General features: G+C 43.9%; 1 protein-coding gene across 4 annotated transcripts in view; it reads left to right on the top strand.

The window, feature by feature from the left end:
* The window catches only part of LOC110531653 (GRB10-interacting GYF protein 1), a 34,123-nt gene that overhangs the window by 1,515 nt on the left and 10,134 nt on the right, over positions 1-22,474 (top strand). Inside the window, exons 2-21 of one of the 4 annotated variants that reach the window (XM_021614966.3) lie at positions 2,264-2,821; positions 3,011-3,074; positions 3,675-3,804; positions 11,075-11,170; positions 11,315-11,432; positions 13,452-13,563; positions 13,998-14,218; positions 14,362-14,573; positions 14,747-14,849; positions 15,026-15,232; positions 15,409-15,569; positions 15,814-15,973; positions 16,223-16,440; positions 16,850-16,953; positions 17,139-17,239; positions 18,838-18,911; positions 19,116-19,253; positions 19,433-19,630; positions 19,988-20,190; positions 21,030-21,196. In XM_021614966.3, the coding sequence (XP_021470641.2) occupies positions 3,040-3,074; positions 3,675-3,804; positions 11,075-11,170; positions 11,315-11,432; positions 13,452-13,563; positions 13,998-14,218; positions 14,362-14,573; positions 14,747-14,849; positions 15,026-15,232; positions 15,409-15,569; positions 15,814-15,973; positions 16,223-16,440; positions 16,850-16,953; positions 17,139-17,239; positions 18,838-18,911; positions 19,116-19,253; positions 19,433-19,630; positions 19,988-20,190; positions 21,030-21,196 (2,758 nt within the window). In that variant the 5' untranslated portion in view covers positions 2,264-2,821; positions 3,011-3,039. Of the gene's footprint in view, positions 1-2,260; positions 2,822-2,882; positions 3,075-3,674; positions 3,805-11,074; positions 11,171-11,314; positions 11,433-13,451; positions 13,564-13,997; positions 14,219-14,361; positions 14,574-14,746; positions 14,850-15,025; positions 15,233-15,408; positions 15,570-15,813; positions 15,974-16,222; positions 16,441-16,849; positions 16,954-17,138; positions 17,240-18,837; positions 18,912-19,115; positions 19,254-19,432; positions 19,631-19,987; positions 20,191-21,029; positions 21,197-22,474 lie in introns of those variants that run through there. The other 3 variants (XM_021614968.3, XM_021614965.3, XM_090183716.1) reach the window with 3 other exon arrangements.

The following is a 22,474-nucleotide window of genomic DNA, read 5'->3' as shown; positions in this document are numbered from 1 at the left end:
CATTGTGTTTTCAGGTTCTGTCTCCAACTGGTGCAGGTTTTTTTTGTAAGAGTGTGACATCATAATTGTATTAGTCGCTGGGGCTCAATTTCTGTGAAAATGGAACCCTTTTGACTAAGTTAGTTATTATTGACGGCAAAGGTCTTGCACTGTTGATTATTAATTTGTGTGAGGAAAAAAAATACACAAAGGAAAACAGATGCATGCTCAGGGTGGAAGGCTAGAGTACAGTAGCTGGGGTGTACAGTAGCTGTGCATCGTTTTCCACAAGTTTGCCTACAACTCCCGCACCTGCGGATAGTACCTAGATGTGCGTATGTTCTTCAGCCCAGAGTACAGTAGCTATCATATTATACAGAAAAATAAATTCTGAAAATTCCAAATCCTTTAAGAAGTTTACCAATCAACACTCGCTAAGCATTCCAAGGTGCTTTAAAAAATGTTTTAAGTAGGGATGTACGATATATCGGTGAACATATCAGAATTTTTCCGATGTTGCCCTACCGGAGTTACACAGTGATAGTGTCACTGCTATTAGCTGCACGACATGCGCACTATGGAACGCTGTTTGGGTCTTAGCGTGTCGAAAAAGATACAGTAGCATTGTCAAAGCTGTACAAAAAAGTCAGCAAACACCAGCCACGAACTATGTGTTTACAATACTGCAGTCATTTTCATTATTCTTAGAAATGATTTAGGAATCCGTGTGAGTAAGTATTGGCTAGGTTGCCACTTGTTGTTCATCTATTGAAATGGAACTTCAGTTCATAAGCAGCCAGCTAGCTTCATCTGGCTAGTGACGCTCGACCGGACCGGGTCATGTGTTGTGAAGCTAGCCACAATAAGGATTAGGCACAATAGTGGAATTTGCAGTTGGCTTTCAATGTCATTGACAGTGATGCGAATGAATACAAATTGTATAATTATGGATGACTTTTATTTTGTAGGCTAGCCGCAAAGTCCACTATTGTGGCTAATCCTTATTGTGGCCAGCTTCACATAGATGGGTCCGACCACCATGATTAAAATAAGAGGATGACACCTAGCTAGCTAGCTAACTATAGCTACTGAAACAGATGTCATTTTTTCTATGTTTTTGGGGAAGAACATTGTTTGCATCCATGAGCTAGCTAGCTTTTTTTTAATGACCAGCACTGTAGGTGCGTGAGACAAATATACCAGCATCATAGCATAGCAAATACGAGTGATAGTGTAATCAATGTGTAATAACTAGGTACAAAATGTATGAACGTGTTTTAAATTATTATGTGACGTGCAGTCATTCAGGTCCTGATTGGCCAGCAAGCTTATTTGACACGTTAAATAGTATATTTTGACATGCAAAGAACCAAACGGCGTTCCATAGTAATCCTGGTTGAGAATGAAACGACTGAACAAATGAACAACTAAACAGCACATCAAGTATGTGAAAGAAATAGGGTTTGATTATGTTTTACTGGTAATGGGGAGATACGTAAATGCAGACAAAATAACTTTTTGGTCAGTGTGTGTAACCTTTATTTAACTAGGCAAGTCATTTAAGAACAAATTCTTATTTACAATGACGGCCAAACCTGGGCGACGCTGGGCCAATTGTGTGCCGCCCTATGGGACTCCCAATCATGGCCGGATGTGATACAGCCTGGATTCGAACCAGGGACTGTAGTGACGCCTCTTGCACCGAGATGCAGTGTCTTAGACCGCTGCGTCCATGTGTGTGTTAACTATTTAACTTTACTAGAATGCTTAAAAGGCAGCAAGATTTTTAAATATCGTTTATCGGTGTCAGGTTTTTTGGCAAGGAAAATATCGGATATTGAACAAAAATGCCATATTAGTGCAACACTGGTTTTAAGGCAAAACAAGAATCCAATTACAAGGCTGTCTGCCAAACAGTGACTCGGTGTGTGTTTCTTACTCTTCTGTCCCTGTGTCTCTGTGTGTGGGTTAATTTATTTTCAAATCAAATTGTATTTGTCACATGCACCGAATACAACAGGTGAATATAGTGAAATGCTTACTTACAAGCCCTTAATTAACAATGCAGTTTCAAGAAAATACCCCCCAAAAAGTAAGAGATAAGAATAACAAATGATTAAAGAGCATCAGTAAATAACAATAGCGGGGGGGGGGCAGCAGCAATCGGTGTCGAGGTAATTGAGGTAATTTGTTCATGTGGGTAGAGTTATTAAAGTGACTATGCATAGATAATGAGAGAGTAACAGCACTTGCTATTATTTACTTCTTTCTTGTTTTGCAGCAGTTTGAAGGGAGGTGGTCAGGAATCAAAGGTGTCCTCACCTGGAGAGTCTCGGTCAAGCCACGTTTCAGTTGGAGAGAGAACGACAGAAGGCGAGAGAAGAGAGGGAGAGGAGGAGGGAGAGAGTCGCGTCTGTTCCTGGCAGCTGTTCCAGCAGCCTGTTTTCTTCCCTGCGTTTAGATTTAAATCGAGAAGGATCTTTATTTTTTTAAGTGTGATATTACTGCTGTTGTCGTCCAATCATTATTGTTACTATTGACAGTGTTTTATTTTGTTTGTTTCATCGTTATTGACTTGACAGTTTATTCCAATTTCTTTTTTCTTGTTTTTTATTTGTACTGCTTTTTTTCGGCTGTGAGCAGAGGCTTCTTCCAAACTGTTCTCTTACCCGAACCAGCACTCTATCCCCTATACACACTTGAAACAGGCAGCTATTCTTTATCTCTGTGTGTTTTGGGGAGCTCTGTGATCACAGCAAAATAAGCACCACTCAGCCTTCTCACCTAAGCCTAACTAAGCCAGTCCTAGCCTGATCCAGCCTGGTCCGCTCTTCTGGACAGGGTAAGAGCAAAGTGCGTTTGTGGGGTGGGGGGGGGGGTCCATGTCTGGAAAATGCTACGCCTTGTTGATGTGGTTATACTGCCTGTATGCGTGTGTGCACACGTGTTTGTCGGTGCGACCAAGCATGCATGCTGTGTGTTAGTTGGTGTGTCACTAACAGATGCATTCTTTTCTTGCACTTTTCTCCAGATACTCAGCTCTGTAAAGACGTAAGGAATATGACTGCTGAGACACTTAACTTCGGCCCCGAATGGTAACTCATTCTACTTCTCTTCCTCTCTCACCGCTCTTGCTACTACGTCCTTACCATTGTTGATCCGGACTTCTTCCCTTAACCTCCTCGTCCTCTTCTTCTCCTTCTATTCTGTCCATTTCCTCTCCTCTCCTGGGTGCTGAGCCTTCAGTAAATGTTTGTGTAAAGATTAATGCGAGGCGGGAGGGAGGAGTAGGCCTTGGATTTGTAGGCGGCCAGTGGCTGGTCACCTCTAATGGACTGCTGGCTGCTGTGCCGTGTGCATCTTGGTGCTCCGCCAACCACCAGATCACTCCTCCCACCTCCATAACGTTTGCATGCAGCGGCGCACACACACTTTCGATGCCTTTTTCCACTTTCCTTCCCTTTTCTTCAAAAGTACTGGCTGGATATGGTGTGGTGGCTTTGTATGCCGAAAGTTTGTAAATAGAGCTATTGTTTGTGACAGCAGAATCTAGCCCGTTTTAAGACATTCTTCAATTAAATGCTCAGATTGTAAATGAGGTTACTAATATACGTTTGTGGTGTTTGCCAAGAAGAGACTTGTGATGTAATCTAAGTGTAAATGTGTGTTAACTGTCTGTCCCCCCCCCCCCCCAGGCTCCGCGCACTATCCAGTGGGGGGAGTGTGACGTCCCCCCCTCCTTCCCCCGCCATGCCAAAGTACAAGCTGGCCGAGTATCGCTACGGCCGAGAGGAGATGTTAGCACTTTATATCAAAGAGAACAAGGTGAGCAGGAGGAAGCCACACGGTGCTCAGTCTTATGAAATGGGTGGTTACAAAGGTCAAGATGAAGTCTGTGGCTACTGCGGCTTCTGTGGCTACTGCGGCTTCTGTGGCTACTGCGGCTTCTGTGGCTACTGCTGCGGCTACTGTGGCTACTGTGGCTGCTGTGGCTGCTGCTGCTGCTGCTTAGGGATGAAATGGTATCATGTCCTTTGCAATTTATTAGGAAAGGACTGCAGTGAGGGCTTGAGCATTTTTTGATGTGGCTGCATAAGCAGCCTGCCTTTTTAAATGCTTCCTCGAGTGCCTGTGTCACAACTGTGGACTGGGTTTGCCTGCTGCACTCTGTAAAGAAGGGAATAGCAAATGTATTATTATTGGTGTTGTTACATTATAATTTATTATTCACTCACACACACACAGTCTTATCTTCTGGGTTGCATTTGAGTATATGCAATGACCGCATGCACAATTTCCATAAATACAAATGAGTCTTAAGACAGTGATAGTAATTGTAATGAGCCCAACAATTGACATAAATACAGGAGTCTTGTATAGTGTTTCTCCTGTTGGAACACTTTTACAACCAAGTCGACGTCTTGATGGATTTTAAATGAACAAAATATGTTGGTTCGGTGACTAAACTACATAACGTGTTATCGTGTGCAATGAGTGAATAGAGTCTGCAGACACACGACACATACAGCTTTTTACAAGTGTAGTTAACACTGAAAGCTTCAGTTTACATTATTGATAAGCTATTCGCAAGTTAGACTGACAAACCACATCATGCATTGAGCTAAAAGTTAACTTATCTTGCATTTGCTATAAAGTAGTGGGTGGTGGTAGCCGCCTTTTGCAGCGATTTTGTTGTTGCATGTTCGGCAGACAGGGTCTTCGATTTAAGTTTCCCTCAGCACTCTTGTAAAACCCAAAATACGACCACACTTTAGATTTGGTCCTCTTAAAAATCTCCAGAGTGCTGTCGCTGCCTTCCACCATGTTTTTACACAAAACAAAACCCACGTTGCATGCTGCACCTGCATCAGGCTGTTGCTAACTTTGGTTGATGCTGGACAGTTTACACTGTGAGTTTAAACCGTGGTAATCAAACACGGTTTTAATGATAATTACAATTTCAGTAGTAGTTTCGTCCCTACTACTACTACTACTACTGTTGCTACTACTACTACTCTTGTTGCTACTGCTCCTGTTGCTACTGTTGCTACTGTTGCTGCTACTACTCTTGTTGCTGCTACTACTACTGTTGCTACTACTACTGTTGCTACTACTACTACTCTTGCTAGTACTACTACTACTCTTGTTGTTGCTACTGCTCCTGTTGCTACTGTTGCTACTGTTGCTGCTACTACTCTTGTTGCTGCTACTACTACTGTTGCTACTACTACTGTTGCTACTACTACTACTCTTGCTAGTACTACTACTACTCTTGTTGCTGCTGCTGCTGCTGCTACTACTACTCAATGTTGTTGCTGTTGCTACTGTTACTACTACTGTTGCTACTACTACTACTCTTGTTGCTGCTGCTGCTACTACTGTTGCTACTAATACTGTTGCTACTATTACTGTTGCTACTACTACTCTTGTTGTTGCTGCTAGTGCTACTACTGTTGCTACTACTACTACTCTTGTTGCTGCTGCTGTTACTACTCTTGCTGCTGTTGCTACTACTACTACTAGTATTGTTGCTACTACTCTTGTTGTTGTTGCTGCTACTACTACTCTTGCTGCTGTTGCTACTACTAGTACTGTTGCTACTGTTCCTACTGTTGCTACTACTGTTGCTACTACTACTAGTACTGTTGCTGCTTTTGCTACTATTACTGTTGCTACTACTACTACTGCTGCTACTGCTACTGTTGCTACTACTACTAGTATTATTGCTACTACTACTACTCTTGTTAATGCTGCTACTACTACTACTACTACTACTAGTACTGTTGCTACTACTACTACTACTACTACTGTTGCTACTAATACTAATACTGTTGCTGCTTTTGCTACTATTACTGTTGCTACTACTGTTGCTGCTACTACTACTACTACTACTATTGCTACTACTACTACTAGTACTGTTGCTACAACTACTAGTACTGTTGCTACTACTACTAGTACTGTTGCTGCTTTTGCTACTATTACTGTTGCTACTACTACTCTTGTTGCTGCTGCTGTTGCTGTTGCTTTTGTTGCTTCTGCAGCTGTTGCTTCTATTGCTGCTAATATTGCAGCTACTACTTTCCTACTATTACTACTGCTACTGCTGCTACTACTTTTCTGCTATTACTACTGCTGCTGCTGCTAAAACTTTTCTGCTATTACTACTGCTGCTGCTGCTACTACTTTTCTGCTATTACTACTGCTGCTGCTGCTGCTGCTAAAACTTTCCTACTATTACTACTGCTACTGCTGCTACTACTTTTCTGCTATTACTACTGCTGCTGCTGCTACTACTTTTCTGCTATTACTACTGCTGCTGCTGCTACTACTTTTCTACTATTACTACTGCTGCTGCTGCTGCTGCTACTACTTTTCTGCTATTACTACTGCTGCTGCTGCTACTACTTTTCTGCTATTACTACTGCTGCTGCTGCTACTACTTTTCTACTATTACTACTGCTGCTGCTGCTACTACTTTTCTACTATTACTACTGCTGCTGCTGCTGCTGCTACTACTTTTCTGCTATTACTACTGCTGCTGCTGCTACTACTTTTCTACTATTACTACTGCTGCTGCTGCTACTACTTTTCTACTATTACTACTGCTGCTGCTGCTGCTGCTACTACTTTTCTGCTATTACTACTGCTGCTGCTGCTAAAACTTTTCTGCTATTACTACTGCTGCTGCTGCTACTACTTTTCTACTATTACTACTGCTGCTGCTGCTACTACTTTTCTACTATTACTACTGCTGCTGCTGCTACTACTACTACTTTTCTGCTATTACTGCTGCTGCTACTACTTTCCTACTATTACTACTACTGCTGCTGTTGCTGCTACTACTTTTCTACTACTGCCGCCGTAGCTGCTACTACTTTTCTACTATTACTGCTGCTGTTGCTACTACTACTACTACTGCTATTGCTGCTACTACTTTTCTACTACTACTACTTTCCTACTATTACTACTACTGCTGCTGTTGCTGCTACTACTTTTCTACTACTGCCGCCGTAGCTGCTACTACTTTTCTACTATTACTACTGCTGCTGCTGCTACTACTTTTCTACTATTACTACTGCTGCTGCTGCTACTACTACTACTTTTCTGCTATTACTGCTGCTGCTACTACTTTCCTACTATTACTACTACTGCTGCTGTTGCTGCTACTACTTTTCTACTACTGCCGCCGTAGCTGCTACTACTTTTCTACTATTGCTGTTGCTACTACTACTACTACTGCTATTGCTGCTACTACTTTTCTACTACTACTACTTTCCTACTATTACTACTACTGCTGCTGTTGCTGCTACTACTTTTCTACTACTGCTGCTGTTGCTGCTGCTACTTTTCTACTATTACTGCTGCTGTTGCTGCTACTACTTTTCTACTATTGCTGCTGCTGTTGCTACTACTACTTTTCTACTGTTGCTCTACTACTTTTCTACTATTACTACTACTGCTGCTGTTGCTGCTACTACTGCTGTTGCTACTACTACTGCTGCTGTTGCTACTACTGCTGTTTCTACTACTACTGCTGCTGTTGCTACTACTGCTGTTGCTACTGCTACTACTGCAGTTGGTGCTGCTGCTGCTACTACTACTACTACTACTACGACTACTACTACTACTACTACTATAATTATTATTATTAGTGTGTCAGTTATCTTAGCAGTTAGAGCGTTGGACCAGAAACCGAAAGGTAGCTGGTTTGAATGTTGCTTCTACTACTACTACTGCTTCTACTACTAGTAGTACTACTACTGCTATTGCTACTCCTACTTTTTTACTACTGTTGCTACTACAGCTCACCACACAGCGCATCTTCCCCTATTTGACCTAGATAGTTTGTATGCATTGGTATGTAGGGTACGTGTGCCTTTAAAAAAAAAAAATGTAGTTTTGTCCTTGAGCTGATCTTGTCTATTAATGTTCTGTATTATGTCATGTTTTGTGTGGATCCCAGGAAGAGTAGGTGTTGCTTTTGAAACCGCTAATGGGAATCCTAATGGAATACCAAAATACTACTACTGCTGCTGTTTCTGCTGTTGCTACTACTACTATTAGCTTAGCGCTTAGAGCGTTGGACAAGTAACCGAAGGTAGCCGGTTCGAATGTTGCTTCTACTACTACTACTACTGCTGCTTGTGTTGCAGTATTGCTGCTACTACTGCTGCTATTGCTAATGCAGCTACTACTGCTGTTGCTGCTACCGATACTACTGCTATTAGGGTGTCAGTCAGTAACCAAAAGGTAGCTGGTTCGAATACTTGAGCCAACAAGGTGAACATTTTGTCGATGTGCCCTTGAGTAAGGTACTTAATCCAAATGAACACCAGGGCGTTGTATTACTATGGCTGGCCCTGTAAAACAACACATTTCACTGCACCTATCTGGTGTATCTTATTTTTTTACCCTGCTGCTACTGCTGCTGCTACTACTGCTGCTGCTACTACTGCTGCTGCTACTACTGCTGCTACTACTGCTACTACTACTTCTACTGCTGCTACTACTGCTGCTGCTACTACTGCTGCTACTACTGCTACTACTGCTGCTACTGCTGCTGCTACTGCTGCTACTACTTCTATTGCTGCTACTTCTGCTACTTCTTCTACTTCTGCTACTACCTCTGCTACTACTTCTACTACTACCTCTGCTACTACTTCTGCTACTTCTTCTACTTCTGCTACTACCTCTGCTACTACTTCTACTACTACCTCTGCTACTACTTCTGCTACTACCTCTACTTCTGCTACTACCTCTACTTCTGCTACTACCTCTACTTCTGCTACTACTTCTTCTGCTGCTACTACTACTGCTACTTCTACTGCTGCTACTACTTCTGCTACTGCTTCTGCTACTACTACTACTGCTACTACTTCTACTACTTCTGCTACTGCTTCTGCTACTACTACTACTGCTACTACTACTACTGCTACTACTTCTACTGCTGCTACTACTTCTGCTACTACCTCTACTGCTGCTACTACTTCTGATACTACTTTTACTACTGCTGCTGCTACTACTACTACTGCTACTACTTTTGCTGCTACTGCTACTACTTCTACTACTTCTGCTGCTGCTACTACTACTGCTACTACTTCTATTGCGGCTACTACTTCTGCTACTACTTCTACTACTGCTACTACTACTACCTACTTTTGCTGCTACTGCTACTATTTTTGCTGCTACTGACTGCTACTACTTCTGCTACTACTTCTACTGCAACTACTACTTCTGCTGCTACTACTTCTGCTACTACCTCTACTGCTGCTACTACTTCTGATACTACCTTTACTACTGCTGCTGCTACTACTACTACTGCTACTACTTTTGCTGCTACTGCTACTACTTCTACTACTTCTGCTGCTGCTACTACTACTGCTACTACGGCTACTACTTCTGCTACTACTTCTACTTCTACTACTGCTACTACCTCTACTACTGCTACTACTTCTGCTACTACCTCTACTGCTGCTACTACCTCTGCTGCTGCTACTACCTCTACTGCTGCTACCTGTAATACTGCTACTACCTCTACTTCTGCTACTACCTCTACTGCTGCTACTACCTCTACTTCTGCTACTACCTCTACTGCTGCTACTACCCATACTGCTGCTACTACTTCTGCTACTACCTCTACTGCTACTACCTCTACTGCTGCTACTACCTCTACTGCTCCTGCTACTTCTGCTACTACCTCTTCTGCTGCTACTACTTCTGCTACTACTTCTGCTGCTACTTCTGCTACTACCTTTACTACTGCTGCTGCTACTACTGCTACTACTCTACTACTGCTACTACTTCTACTACTTCTGCTGCTGCTACTACTACAACTGCTACTTCTTCTATTGCGGCTACTACTCCTGCTACTACCTCTACTCCTGCTACTACTCTACTACTGCTACTGCTGCTACTACTTCTGCTGCTGCTACTACTTCTGCTACTACCCTTAATACTGCTACTACCTCTACTGCTGCTACTACTTCTGCTACTACCTCTACTACTGCTACTACTTCTGCTACTACTACTTCTGCTACTACCTCTACTGCTGCTACTACTACTACTGCTGCTACCTCTACTGCTACCTCTACTGCTGCTACTACTTCTGCTACTACCTCTACTGCTGTTACTACTTCTGCTACTACCTCTAATGCTGTTACTACTTCTGCTACTACCTCTACTGCTGCTACTACTTCTGCTACTACCTCTACTGCTGCTACTACTTCTGCTACTACTTCTACTTCTGCTACTACCTCTACTACTGCTACTACCTCTACTACTGCTACTTACTTTCCTTCTACTGCTGCTACTACTTCTGCTACTACTTCTACTACTGCTACTGCTGCTACTTCTACTGCTGCTACTACTTCTTCTACTGCTACTAACTCTACTACTGCTACTTACTTTCCTTCTACTGCTGCTACTACTTCTGCTACTACCTCTAATACTGCTACTACCTCTATTGCTGCTACTACTTCTGCTACTACCTCTACTGCTGCTACTACTGCTGCTACTACTTCTGCTACTACCTCTACTGCTGCTACTACTTCTGCTACTACCTCTACTTCTGCTACTACTTCTACTGTTGCTTCTACATCTACTGTTGCTTCTACTGTTGCTTCTACCTCTACTGTTGCTTCTGCTTCTACCTCTACTGCAGCTACTACTTCTGCTCCTACCTCTACTGCAGCTACTACTTCTGCTACTACCTCTACTGCTGTTACTACTTCTGCTACTACCTCTACTGCTGCTACTACCTCTACTGTTGCTACTACTTCTACTTCTGCTACTACCTCTACTGCTGCTACTACTTCTGCTTCTACCTCTACTGCTGCTACTACTTCTGCTTCTACCTCTACTGCTGCTACTACTTCTACTTCTGCTACTACTTCTGCTACTACCTCTACTGCTGCTACTACTTCTGCTACTACCTCTACTGCTGCTACTACCTCTACTGTTGCTACTACTTCTACTTCTGCTACTACCTCTACTGCTGCTACTACTTCTATTTCTAAAGTGTTTTGTGTTGTAGACGTCCCCATATTAAGTCGTTTGTTTACATTGTGTTGCTTTTGTGTTCTCTTGTTGTGTCCAGGCCCCGGAGGACATGCAGGATAAGGAGTTTGCGTCTATTCTGCAAGATGAGCCCATGCAGCCGCTGGCACTGGAGCCTCTCACTGAGGAGGAGCAGGTTGGACACACACACACACACCTGTCTCAAACTGCTGGCCATACAAGCGCTAAACACACAAATCTATTTTTATCTCCGTCTGAGAGAGAACTTGATCACACCCAACTGACATTCTGCTGACATTCTTTCATTCTCTCCAACCAGAGGAACTTCTCAATGTCTGTGAACAGTGTGGCTGTGCTGAGGCTCATGGGTAAAGGAGTGGGAGTTGCCCCAGCGGGCGTGGCCCGAGGCAGAGGCACCACGCGAGGAGGAGGCAGAGGTGAGACACAATATCAATAATTGCCCCCTAGACACTGATCGAAGAGCAGTTCTGCGTTTTGCCACTAATGATTAAGGTTAGGATTTATCAATCAAATGTAATTATAAAGCCCTTTTTACATCAGCAGATGTCACAATGTGCTTAAACAGAAACCCAGCCTAAAACCCCAAACAGCAAGCAATGCTGATGTAGAAGCACAGGAGGGTAAGCTAATCCTAGATCTGTGCCTAAGGGCAACTTTTACCCAGAACACATGATCACAGGAGGAATGAGCTCAAGCCATAACAATTTCAGGAACGGAAAAGCCAGACTTTTGCTTGTGTGACCTCATCTGATATCTGTGATTCCTCTTGGCCCTGTCCAAATAGTCCATTTGTCAGGACACACCTGTCTTAGACTGCCTTGCTTATGTAACCTTGTTAAATGCACAGTACTTCCAGTGCATTCGGAAAGTGTTCAGAGCCCTTGACTTTTTCCTTGTTTTGTTACATTACAGCCCTATTCTAAAATTGATTAAATAAAAAATCCTCATCAATCTACACACAATACCTCATAATTACAAACTGAAAACAGTTTTTTAGAATTTCTGAAAAATGTATTAAAAAGAAACAACATATGCAAGTATTCAGACCCTTTAACACAAGTGGATCCTGTTTCCATTGATCATCCTTGAGATCCTTGATAGGACATGACTTGGAAAGGCACAAACCTGTCTATGTAAGGTCCCACAGTTGACCGTGCATGTCAGAGCAAAAACCAAGCCATGACGTCAAAGGAATTGTCCGTAGAGCAAAAATGTCTATAGAATTGAAGGTCCCCAAGAACACAGTGGCCTCCATCGTTCTTAAATGGAAGAAGTTTGGAACCACCAAGACTCATCCTAGAGCTGGTCGCCCGGCCAACCTGAGCAATCTGGGGAGAAGGGCCTTGGTCAGCGAGTTGACCAAGAACCCGATGGTCACTCTGACAGAGCTCTGGAGTTCCCCGTGTGGAGATGTGAGAACCTTCCAGAAGGACAAACATCTCTGCAGCACGCCACCAATCAGGCCTTTATGGTAGAGTGGCAAGATGGAAGCCATGTCTCAGTAGAAGGCACATGACAGCCCGCTATGAGTTTGCCAAAAGGCACCTAAAGGACTCAGACCATGCGAAACGAGATTCTCTGGTCTGATGAAATCAAGATTGAACTTTTTGGCCTGAATGCCATGCGTCACGTCTGGAGGAAACCTGGCACCATCCCTACGGTGAAGCATGGTGGTGGCAGCATCATGCTGTGGGGATATTTTTCAGCAACAGGGAGTGGGAGACTAATCAGGACCGAGGGAAAGATGAATGGAGCAAAGTACAGAGATCCTTGATGAAAACCTGCTCAGGACCTTAGACTGGTGCGAAAGTTCACCTTCCAACAGGACAACGACCCTAAGCACACAGCCAAGACAAAGCCGGAGTGGCTTCGGAACAAAGCTCTGAATATTTTTGTGGGGCAGCCAGAGCCTAGTCTTTAACCCAATCAAACATCTCTGGAGAGACCTGGAAATAGCTGTGCACCCATGCAACCTGACAGAGCTTGAGAGGATTTGCAGAGAAGAATGGGAGAAACTCCCCAAATACTGGTGTGCCAAGCTTGTTGCGTCATACTCAAGAAGACTCGAGGCTTTGATCGCTGCCAAAGGTGCTTCAACAAAGTACTGAGGAAAGGGTCTGCAAATGTGATATTTCAGGTAAAAAAAAATGTAAATACATTTGCAAACATTTCTATAAGCCTGTCTTTGCTTTGTTATTATGGGGTATTGTGTGTAGATTGTTGAAGCAAAAAAAACCGATTTAATCCGTTTTAAAATAAAGCTGTAACGTAACAAAATGTTGAAAAAGTCAAGGGATCTGAATACTTTCTGAATGCACTAGTACTTATGTACTTAAACAGCATTGTTTGCTTGTGAATCTTGTGTGTCTGGTGCAGTGGAGGAAGTTACATTTGGAATGTTTGTGTGATTTCCATTGTGTGTGTTCTTTTTCCAGGGCGAGGTCGAGGCGAGAGTGGAGGATTCTACCAAAGAAGTATTGAGGAGGGAGAGGTAGGCTTCGGCCGTGGAGCCAGAGAGATCCACCGCAGCCAGAGCTGGGACGACAGGTAAAAAACACATTATTGCTTTTAAGTCTGAATTAGTTAGGCTTGAGGATGTGAACGAAAAATATTTGTAATTAAACACCGGAGACTAGTAGTTTCCAACCTGTGAACCATCTGCTAGGGTACCTCGGGTGGTCCAAAAAAAGAAAATGTTTTAAACAATGTAATAACAGTTGGGAGTATTAATGGTATTATAAGGAATTTTACTTTTCACAATGCAAATTATTTAATAATAATAGGCCTTTAATGTATTACATTCACTGCTAAAATGGACTCAATTTGACCCTCAAGATATTTAATAATAAAAAAATATATATCCAGAACTTGGCCAATGGTGGTCATCGAGCTTTTGATGGTGATTTGGTGGTCCCCGGAATGGAAAAGGAATGACTTCCTGACCTCTCTTTCCCCCCTTGTCTCCCTCCCTCATTCCCCAGGGGCGAGAGGCGTTTTGAGAAGCCTGTGCGTGCCAGGGAGGGGGTACGTGTTGGCTTCGAGGAGGCGACTGGTGTCCCTGTGCCTGGGGTACCGAGGAAGGACTACACACGGTCGGACAGTGAGAACTGGCGTAGCCTCCGAGAGGAGCAGGAGGAGGACGAGGAGGAGGGGGCCGACCCCGGGGGCAGCTGGAGACTGGCCGGAGCACGGAGATTAGATGGTAGGAAGTTCTATGCAAAGTTCATTATTTTTCATGTCAGTTTAGCTGTAAGAGAAAAATGTTGATGTTGCTGATTGTATCGCTCATGGATCACCCCCCCCCCCCCCCTCTCTGTCTATTTCTCTCCCTCCTCTTTCTCCCAGATGGCGGTCCAAAGTCAGCAGGCTGGCGGGAGCACGACGGTCAGGTTGAGGGGCGTCGCAGGAAGTTTGAGTTTGACTTCGGCGGGGGTCGCAGGCGGGCCGGCAGCGAGGGGTTAGAGGACGACAGAGACGGACTGCCTGAGTGGTGCACTGATGAAGAAGGAGAGATGGGCACCTTCGACGCTTCCGGAGCCTTCCTACCCATATCCAAGGTAGTGTGTGTTAAGTGCGTGCGTGCTAGGTTGTTGTCTATAAATATGCCCTTCTTTCTGTCTCTCAGTCATCTAGTTATTCTCTGAATTCAGTTGGTCATTGACACCTAATGATTGTTTAGAAAATCGTAACTCTCTCTCCGTGTCTTCTCTCTCTTTCTCCCCGTCGGAAGGGAGGAAAGGAGGATGAATTGGACTTCCAGGGAATAGAAGAGGAGGAAGAAGGGGGGGAGAGTCTTTCTGACATGAAGAGGATCATGAATGGAGGACAGAGAGGTGAGGGGAACTGCGCTTTTTCTTACCTTAATTGACTTTTTAATTTATATCTTTACCTCAATCGCCTCATGGTATCAAGGTTTACGATTGTTTTTACATATTAATGTCTATTCTTTCTGAAAATATACATTTTTAAAAACAACATTATATTTACTGAACTTTTTCTCTCTCTCCAGTCGATGTAAAGGAATCCGCTGGTACCAGTCCCTCTTCCTCCTCCTCCTCTCCCCCTGGCCCCCTCTCTGCCCCTCCAGCTCTGGCTCTCAACCCCCCCATGCCCCAGCTGTCCCTCACCGTGGCTGAGCTGGAGGCCTCTCAGATGGCCAACAGCCACCCTGTCCCTGTTCCTGTCCTTGTCAAGGCGAGCAAGATGCCAAGTGAAGGTACTATATACACACTGTGATAGAGACAGTCATAAGACTATCTCTAATGAAATGTAAATGAAGTAACATGTACATATATTATAGCAGTACATGAAAAAACCAAAACCATACAGATGCATATATAAACCGTGAGCACATCAAGTGCTCTTCACCGACATGCTCTGATTTTGTTGCAGTTCTCGAGGGCTCTCCAGCAGGGTCCTCCACCACCCAACAGAGCCCCAGCACCACCTCCAGTCTGCCTTCACCCCCTCCCTCCTCCTCTGCTGCTAACCATCTCTCCCTGCCACCGGGGGGTGACACCGAGGACGACGAGGGCATGAAGCACCTGCAACAGGTACGAACAATATTGGGTCTGGTTTCCTGGACACATTTTAAGCCTAGCTCTGGACTAAAATGCTAATTGAGAATCTCCTCTTGGTTTGGTGTAAGACAGTTGGCCTGAAACACTCTAGTCTCAGTACATAGTAATATTTCTGGTTAAGGTGCTAGTCGTTTTGGAAGAACCTTTGGTAAGAGCACAGCCCAGATAAGTGTTGTCGATGTTTAATGAACCATCCTGTGTGTCTTCCTCCGTGCAGGAGGCAGAGAAGATGGTGGCGTCCCTGCAGGACACGTCTCTGGAGGAGGAGAGTTTCACTCAGACACTGCAGGAGAGCAGAAACACAGCCTCCGCCCTGCCCCTCTCTCACGACGCTGCCATGAAGTGGTTCTATAAGGACCCCCAGGCAGAGATCCAGGGTACACACACACAGAGATGCATAGGTCTACATGTGGGCAGACACACAATCACATGGACACGTACAAAACCACACACACAGGAAATGGCACATACCTAGGCAACAAGTTGCACCTCTCAACTCTGCTACCTCTTCTCAGCCTATTTCTCCTCACATCATCCTCTGTCTCGCCCTCTTTTTTCCCCTCCTTCATCTTTCGTTCACTTTCTTTTTTTGTTACGTCTCCCCCCTCCCTCTACTCTCCCCCCAGGTCCATTCACCACTCTGGAGATGTGCGAGTGGTTCCAGGCGGGCTACTTCTCCATGTCTCTGCTGGTGAAGAGGGGCTGTGACGAGGGCTTCCAGCCGCTGGGTGACGTCATCAAGATGTGGGGACGCGTGCCTTTCGCCCCCGGGCCCTCCCCGCCGCCCCTGCTGGTGAGACCTCCACCGCCACGCCCTCAGCCTCTACCGCCCCGGGGGTCTGCTGTGAGTGAAAGAGCTGTGGATAGGGGTGTGTGTGGGGGGTGGTGTGTATGTGGAGTTTGCTGGATGGGAAACACAATGTTGTTGTGTTTTATGGAGTGTGGAATGTAGAGTAGTGAAGGTTTATTGCCTTGAATGAGTTGCTTGTTTATTTTTAGAGCAGTGCTGTTATAGTAATAATCTAAGCCCTTCAGCAGACGCTTTTCTCCAAAGTGACTTAGTCATGCGTTCTCAATGCTCTAGTGCCCTCAAACTCAACTGTGGAACCTGGAAGCCAGTTCTAGTGCATGTGTGTGTAGAATTGTAGGGTTTGCTCTAGTTATGTTGTTGTATGAGATTTACTGTTGCAGCTCCTACGTGTGTGTGACTGCCCCTGTGTTTATCCTGTGTGCTCCTTACCTTTTCCTCTCAGGGTAGCATGGATCAGGACCGTCTGAAGAAGCAGCAGGAGCAGGCAGCAGCAGTTCTCTATCAACAGCTCCAGCAGCAGCAGCAGCTATTCCAGCTCATCAGCAGGTGTGAATTACACATGAATTTGTGTGGAAGATGGAATTTGAAACTAAGAAACAACAACAACAAAAAAAGTGAAAATGATTGAGCGAGAGCTGTGTTGACCTATGCGCACAGGAATGTCTCCCCCATCTTTTCTCTTTATTTTTCTAGTTTCCATGTCTTATAAGTCTCTTGCTTTTCTGTCCTAGGTGCGGAGAGCAGGGTATTTTGCCTTCGGTGAACAGGTCGATGTCAGTGCCAGATACAGGGTCCATGTGGGACATGCATACCTCAGCTTCACAGCAATCAGGTACACACACACACACACACACACGTATATATTAGAGGTCGACCGATTTTTAAATCAGCATGGCCAATTTAATTAGGGCCAATTTCAACTTTTCATAACAATCAGCCTTTTTGGATGCCGATTATGGACGATTACATTGCAATCCACGAGGAAACTGCGTGGCAGGCTGACCACCTGTTACATGAGTGCAGCTTCAAAAGGACCTTGTGGCTGCAAGGAGCCAAGCTAAGTTGCTAGCTAGCATTAAACTTATCTTTAAAAAAACAATCAATCTTCACATAATCACTAGTTAACTACACATGGTTGATGATATTACCAGGTTAACTAGCTTGTCCTGCGTTGCATATAATCAATGCGGTGCCTGTTAATTTATCATCGAATCACAGCCTACTTCAACTTCGTCAAACGGGTGTGGATTTAACAAAAGCGCATTCGCGAAAAAAGCACAATCGTTTCACCAATGTACCTAACCATAAACATCAATGCCTTCCTTAAAATCAATACACAGAAGTATATATTTTTAAACCTGCATATTTAGTTCAAATAAATTCATGTTAGCAGGCAATATTAACTAGGGGAATTGTGTCACTTCACTTGCGTTCAGTGCAGGTAGAGTCAGGGTATATGCAGCAGTTTGGGCCAGCTGGCTCGTTGCAAACTGTTTCTTCCTAACAAAGACCGTAATTAATTTGCCAGAATTGTACATAATTATGACATAACATTGAAAGTTGTGCAATGTAACGGCAATATTTAGACTTAGGGATGCCACCCGTTAGATAACATACGGAACGGTTCTGTATTTCACTGACCGAATAAACATTTTTTTTTCTCGAAATGATAGTTTCCGGTTTTGACCATATTAATGACTAAAGGCTTGTATTTCTGTTTGTTTATTATAATTAAGGCTATGATTTGATATTTGATAGAGCAGTCTGAGCGGTGGTAGGCAGCAGCAGGCTCGTAAGCATTCATTCAAACCGCACTTTACTGCATTTGCCGGAGGTCTTAGCAATGCTTGTAGCACAGCGCTGTTTATGTCTTCAAGCCCATCAACTCCTGAGATTAGCCTGGCAATACTAAAGGGCCTATAAGAACATCCAATAGTCAATGTATATGAAATACAAATGGAATAGAGAGAAATAGTCGACGCGTCATAATTCCTATAATTAACTACAACCTAAAACTTCTTAACTAGGAATATTGAACCACCAGCTTTCATATGTTCTGAGCAAGGAACTTTAATGTTTTTTTACATGGCACATATTGTACTTTTACTTTCTTCTCCAACACTGTTTTTGTATTATTTTAACCAAATTTAACATGTTTCATTATTTATTTGAGACTAAATAGCTTTTATTTATATATTATATGAAGTTAAAATATTGTTCATTCAGTATTGTTGTTATTGTCATTATATATATATATATATATATATATATATATATATATATATATATCTTGGCCGATTAATCGGTATCGGCTTTTTTTGGTCCTTCAATAATCGGTATCGGTGTTGAAAAATTATAATCGATCGACCTCTAGTATATATGCTACACTATAGTGTGGAATGACTGCAACACTCTCTTCTGTCCAATCAGGCGGTGAAGCCAGTTTATGGGACTTAACAATGAATTCTTCAACTCAGGGTCCAACTCTCGAACAGCTTCAGAAGGTGAGTGCTGGCGCCCTCTGGCTGTGGGAATCTAGTAGCGCTTGTCAAAATGGAAACTCTGTCTAGTAGAGTAGAACCCATAAGGACAGTACAGTCCAAAACATCCCTTTTGCCCCTTTTTCATTTTGAACTTGTTCTTTGAAAACAAAACAATCTGTGTTCCACCCTGACCCCCATGACCTTTGTCCCCTGACCCCTGGGCAGCTCCAGCAGGAGAGGAGAGAAGCTGAACTCAGGGCAAAGCGCGAGGAGGAGGAACAGCGCAAGAGGAGGGAAGAGAAGAGGAGGCAGCAGGAGGAGCAGAAGAGGAGGGAGGAGGAGGAGATCTTCAGACGCAAACAGGTGAGTGAGACGGAGGAGGATAATTACTTTATCTAGCTTTATTTATCTCACAAAGGGCAATTGTAATTGGGCGGTAGTTTGTTGTCTCGGCGAGTGTTGGCTGTGTGTATCTGACGTGTGTGTGTGTGTTTCCATCTTATGTTGTACCATATCGTCATACTGTGTGTGTCTTCCTCCAGTGTCGCCAGCAGCAGGAGCTGATCATGAAGCTGCTCCAGCAGGCCCCCCAGCAGGGCTCAGGCTCCGGGGTGGGGTCTGGCTGGGGCACTGGGGGTCTCAACAAGTCAGGGGCCAAGGGCCTCAGTCTGCTTGACATGCAGGAGGCAGAGAGGCTTCTTAAACAGCAGCAGAGAGCCCAGCAGCAGCAGAGAGAACGTGTAAGTAGTTACTAAACACACACACAGACACACACACAGATGGCAAAATAGCATACGTAATAGCATACACACACAGGTACGTGTTCTTCAGAATTGATGGGATTACCCATGTTCACTCTGCCTAAGAAAGCCTATTCAAATAGCAAGGGAGGGACTGTGTGAGCACAGACACGTCATCCACAAATGAGGGAAAATGAGACCGAGTCCTGACACTCCCACATAGCACTCACAGTGAGTGGCAGTGAAAATTCTTGTAGACACGATACAAAGCATTAGTGTATTACATTTTATGCTTTTCTGTTGGTTTCCTACACACTCTGTTCTAATATTGATGTTCCGTCTCTTTTCTCTCCTCAGCACCAAGGCCTGTCAATGGGGGGTTCCTCCATGGGTCAGTGGGGGGACGGAGGTGCTGTCACGGGCAGCCTGTGGGGAGGCGGAGGGGGGATGGAGGGTAAGGCTGGGGGCGGCATGGGTCTGTGGGACGAGGCAGTGAAGAACCAGACCAGAAGTAGCAGCATGCAGGGACTGAAGAACAGCCGCAGCAGCCCCTCACTCAGGTACTGACAACAGACACAGACTGTACGAAATATTAAGAACACCTGTTCTTTCCATGACATAGACTGACCAGGTGAATCCAGGTGAAAGCTATGATCCCTTATTGATGGCACTTGTTAAATCCACTTTAATCAGTGTAGATGAAGGGGAGGAGACAGGTTAAAGAAGGATTTTTAAGGTTTGAGACATGGATTGTGTGTGTGTGCCATTCAGAGGGTGAAAATACTTATTTTAAGTGCCTTTGAACGGGGTATGGCGCACCAGTTTGAGTGTGTCAAGAACTGCAAAACTGCTGGGTTTTTCCCACACTCACCAGTTTCCTGTTTGTGTCAAGAATGGTCCACCACCCAAAGGACATTGAGCCAACTTGACACAACTGTGGGAAGCATTGGAGACAACATGGGCCAGCATCCCTGAGGAACACTTTTAATACCTTGTAGAGTCCATGCCCTGACAAATGGAGGCTGTTCTGAGGGCAAAAGGGAGTGCAACTCGAGGTGTTCCTAATGTTTTGTGTTCTGCCTGTCTATACTAGCTTCATATTAGGTGTGGGTTTTGAGTGTAAAACTTTCACTCACCTGTCCCTATGAACAGTAAATGGTATTGGTGTGTTTTCATAAGGGTTGCTCAGTGGAGATTCTCTATTGAAAATGCTTTTTAGTCCAAGGGGTACCCGCCCTTATTGTGTAAAGTGTTAATTTAACCTGTACCTCTTTCCCTCTCACTGCAGTGAGCAGTACATGTTGAGTGTGTGTCCAGGTGTCTGTAAATGTGTCTGTATATTTAAATGTTAAACCTCTCCCTTTTCTGTGTCTTGTGTCCCTCTCTTCCCTCTCTGTAGTGAGCAGTATATGCTGAGCTGTAGGAAGCAGCGTACGGATGAGGAGGACAAGCTGCTGAAGCTGCTGCAGGGCATGAAGACGCCTCAGGATGGGTTCACCACCTGGTGTGAACAGATGCTGCATGCCCTCAACACCCAAGCCAACAACACCTCCTCTCCACTGGACGGTAGTCTATGCTGTTTGTCAGAGTTCCTCTCTCTGGATATTAACTTGCTTCCTTCTCCACACCCGCTGTCCCTATAGAACAATCAATAGTTCAGCGCTCCTCCTATATCACTCAATCCCCCACCCTGGGCTCGGTTTCCCGATGAGCGATCGAAAGTAGGCTTCCGAGAGTTTTGAACGATGCATCGTGTAAATAACGGTCGACGACATCGCACCTGTTTTCCCCAAACGCCACACAGTGCGCTTGTTACAAAGTGAAAGTTAACTGTGTTGTTACAGGAGCTGTCCTGTGCTGAAAAATATTCCAGAATATAGGCTGAAGAGCTCGCTCTAGCTCTTAAATGATTTATGGCTTCTCAAAGTCATCTTGAAAAGAAGAAAAAAAATGTTACTCAGTACATTTTCCCTTCGAGAGAAGTGTTCTGTAGCCTATTGTGTTTTTAATGTTTGCCATGATGCAATCATAAGTGTCTTGTGCTATTTTGCATGCAATGTTTATGTAAGTTCTGCATTTCCTCAGTATGTGTAAACTATAGAAAATATCAACGTGACCTAAAAATTAGGACAGGATGACAACGGTTTTCGTAATTGCTCAACAAATCATTGTAGCCTAATGGAAGGCAGGAATTGAGCTTCAAGTACAATTAAATTATTAAACCAATTAACCTCTCTAGCGTCCCACCTGGCCAACATCCAGTGAGATTGCAGAGCGCCAAATTCAAATACAGAAATAGTAATTATAAAAATTCAGAAAAGATACAACTATTCTACATAGGTTTAAAGATTAACTTCTTGTGAATCCAACCACTATGTCATATTTCAAAAATGCTTTACGGTGAAAGCATACCTTACAATTATTTGAGAACATAGCCCAGCAGACAAATCATTATAAACAGTAGCCAGCCAAGTAGAAGAGTTACTTACACAAGTCAGAAATTGAGATAAAATTAATCACTTACCTTTGATCTTCATATGTTTGCACTCAGAAGACATTCATTTATTCAATAAATGTTCCTTTTGTTTGATAAAGTCTCTCTTTATATCTGAAAACCTCAGTTTTGTTCGAGTTTTCTTCAGTAATCCACAGGCTCAAACGCAGACACAACAGGCAGACAATAATCCAAATTGTATCCGTAAAGTTCATAGAAACATGTCAAACGATGTTTATATTCAATCCTCAGGTTGTTTTTAGCCTAAATAATCGATAATATTTCAACCGGACAACAACATCGTCAATATAAAAGGTAAACAAGAAAGGCACTCTCTCGGTCGCGCGCAT

Source organism: Oncorhynchus mykiss, chromosome 9 (genome assembly GCF_057628025.1).
Source record: "Oncorhynchus mykiss isolate SJ-2025 chromosome 9, ASM5762802v1, whole genome shotgun sequence".
Taxonomy (NCBI): Eukaryota; Metazoa; Chordata; class Actinopteri; order Salmoniformes; family Salmonidae; genus Oncorhynchus; species Oncorhynchus mykiss.
The sequence above is the reverse complement of the archived record's forward strand: the minus strand, read 5'-3'. Positions and strand labels throughout refer to the sequence as shown.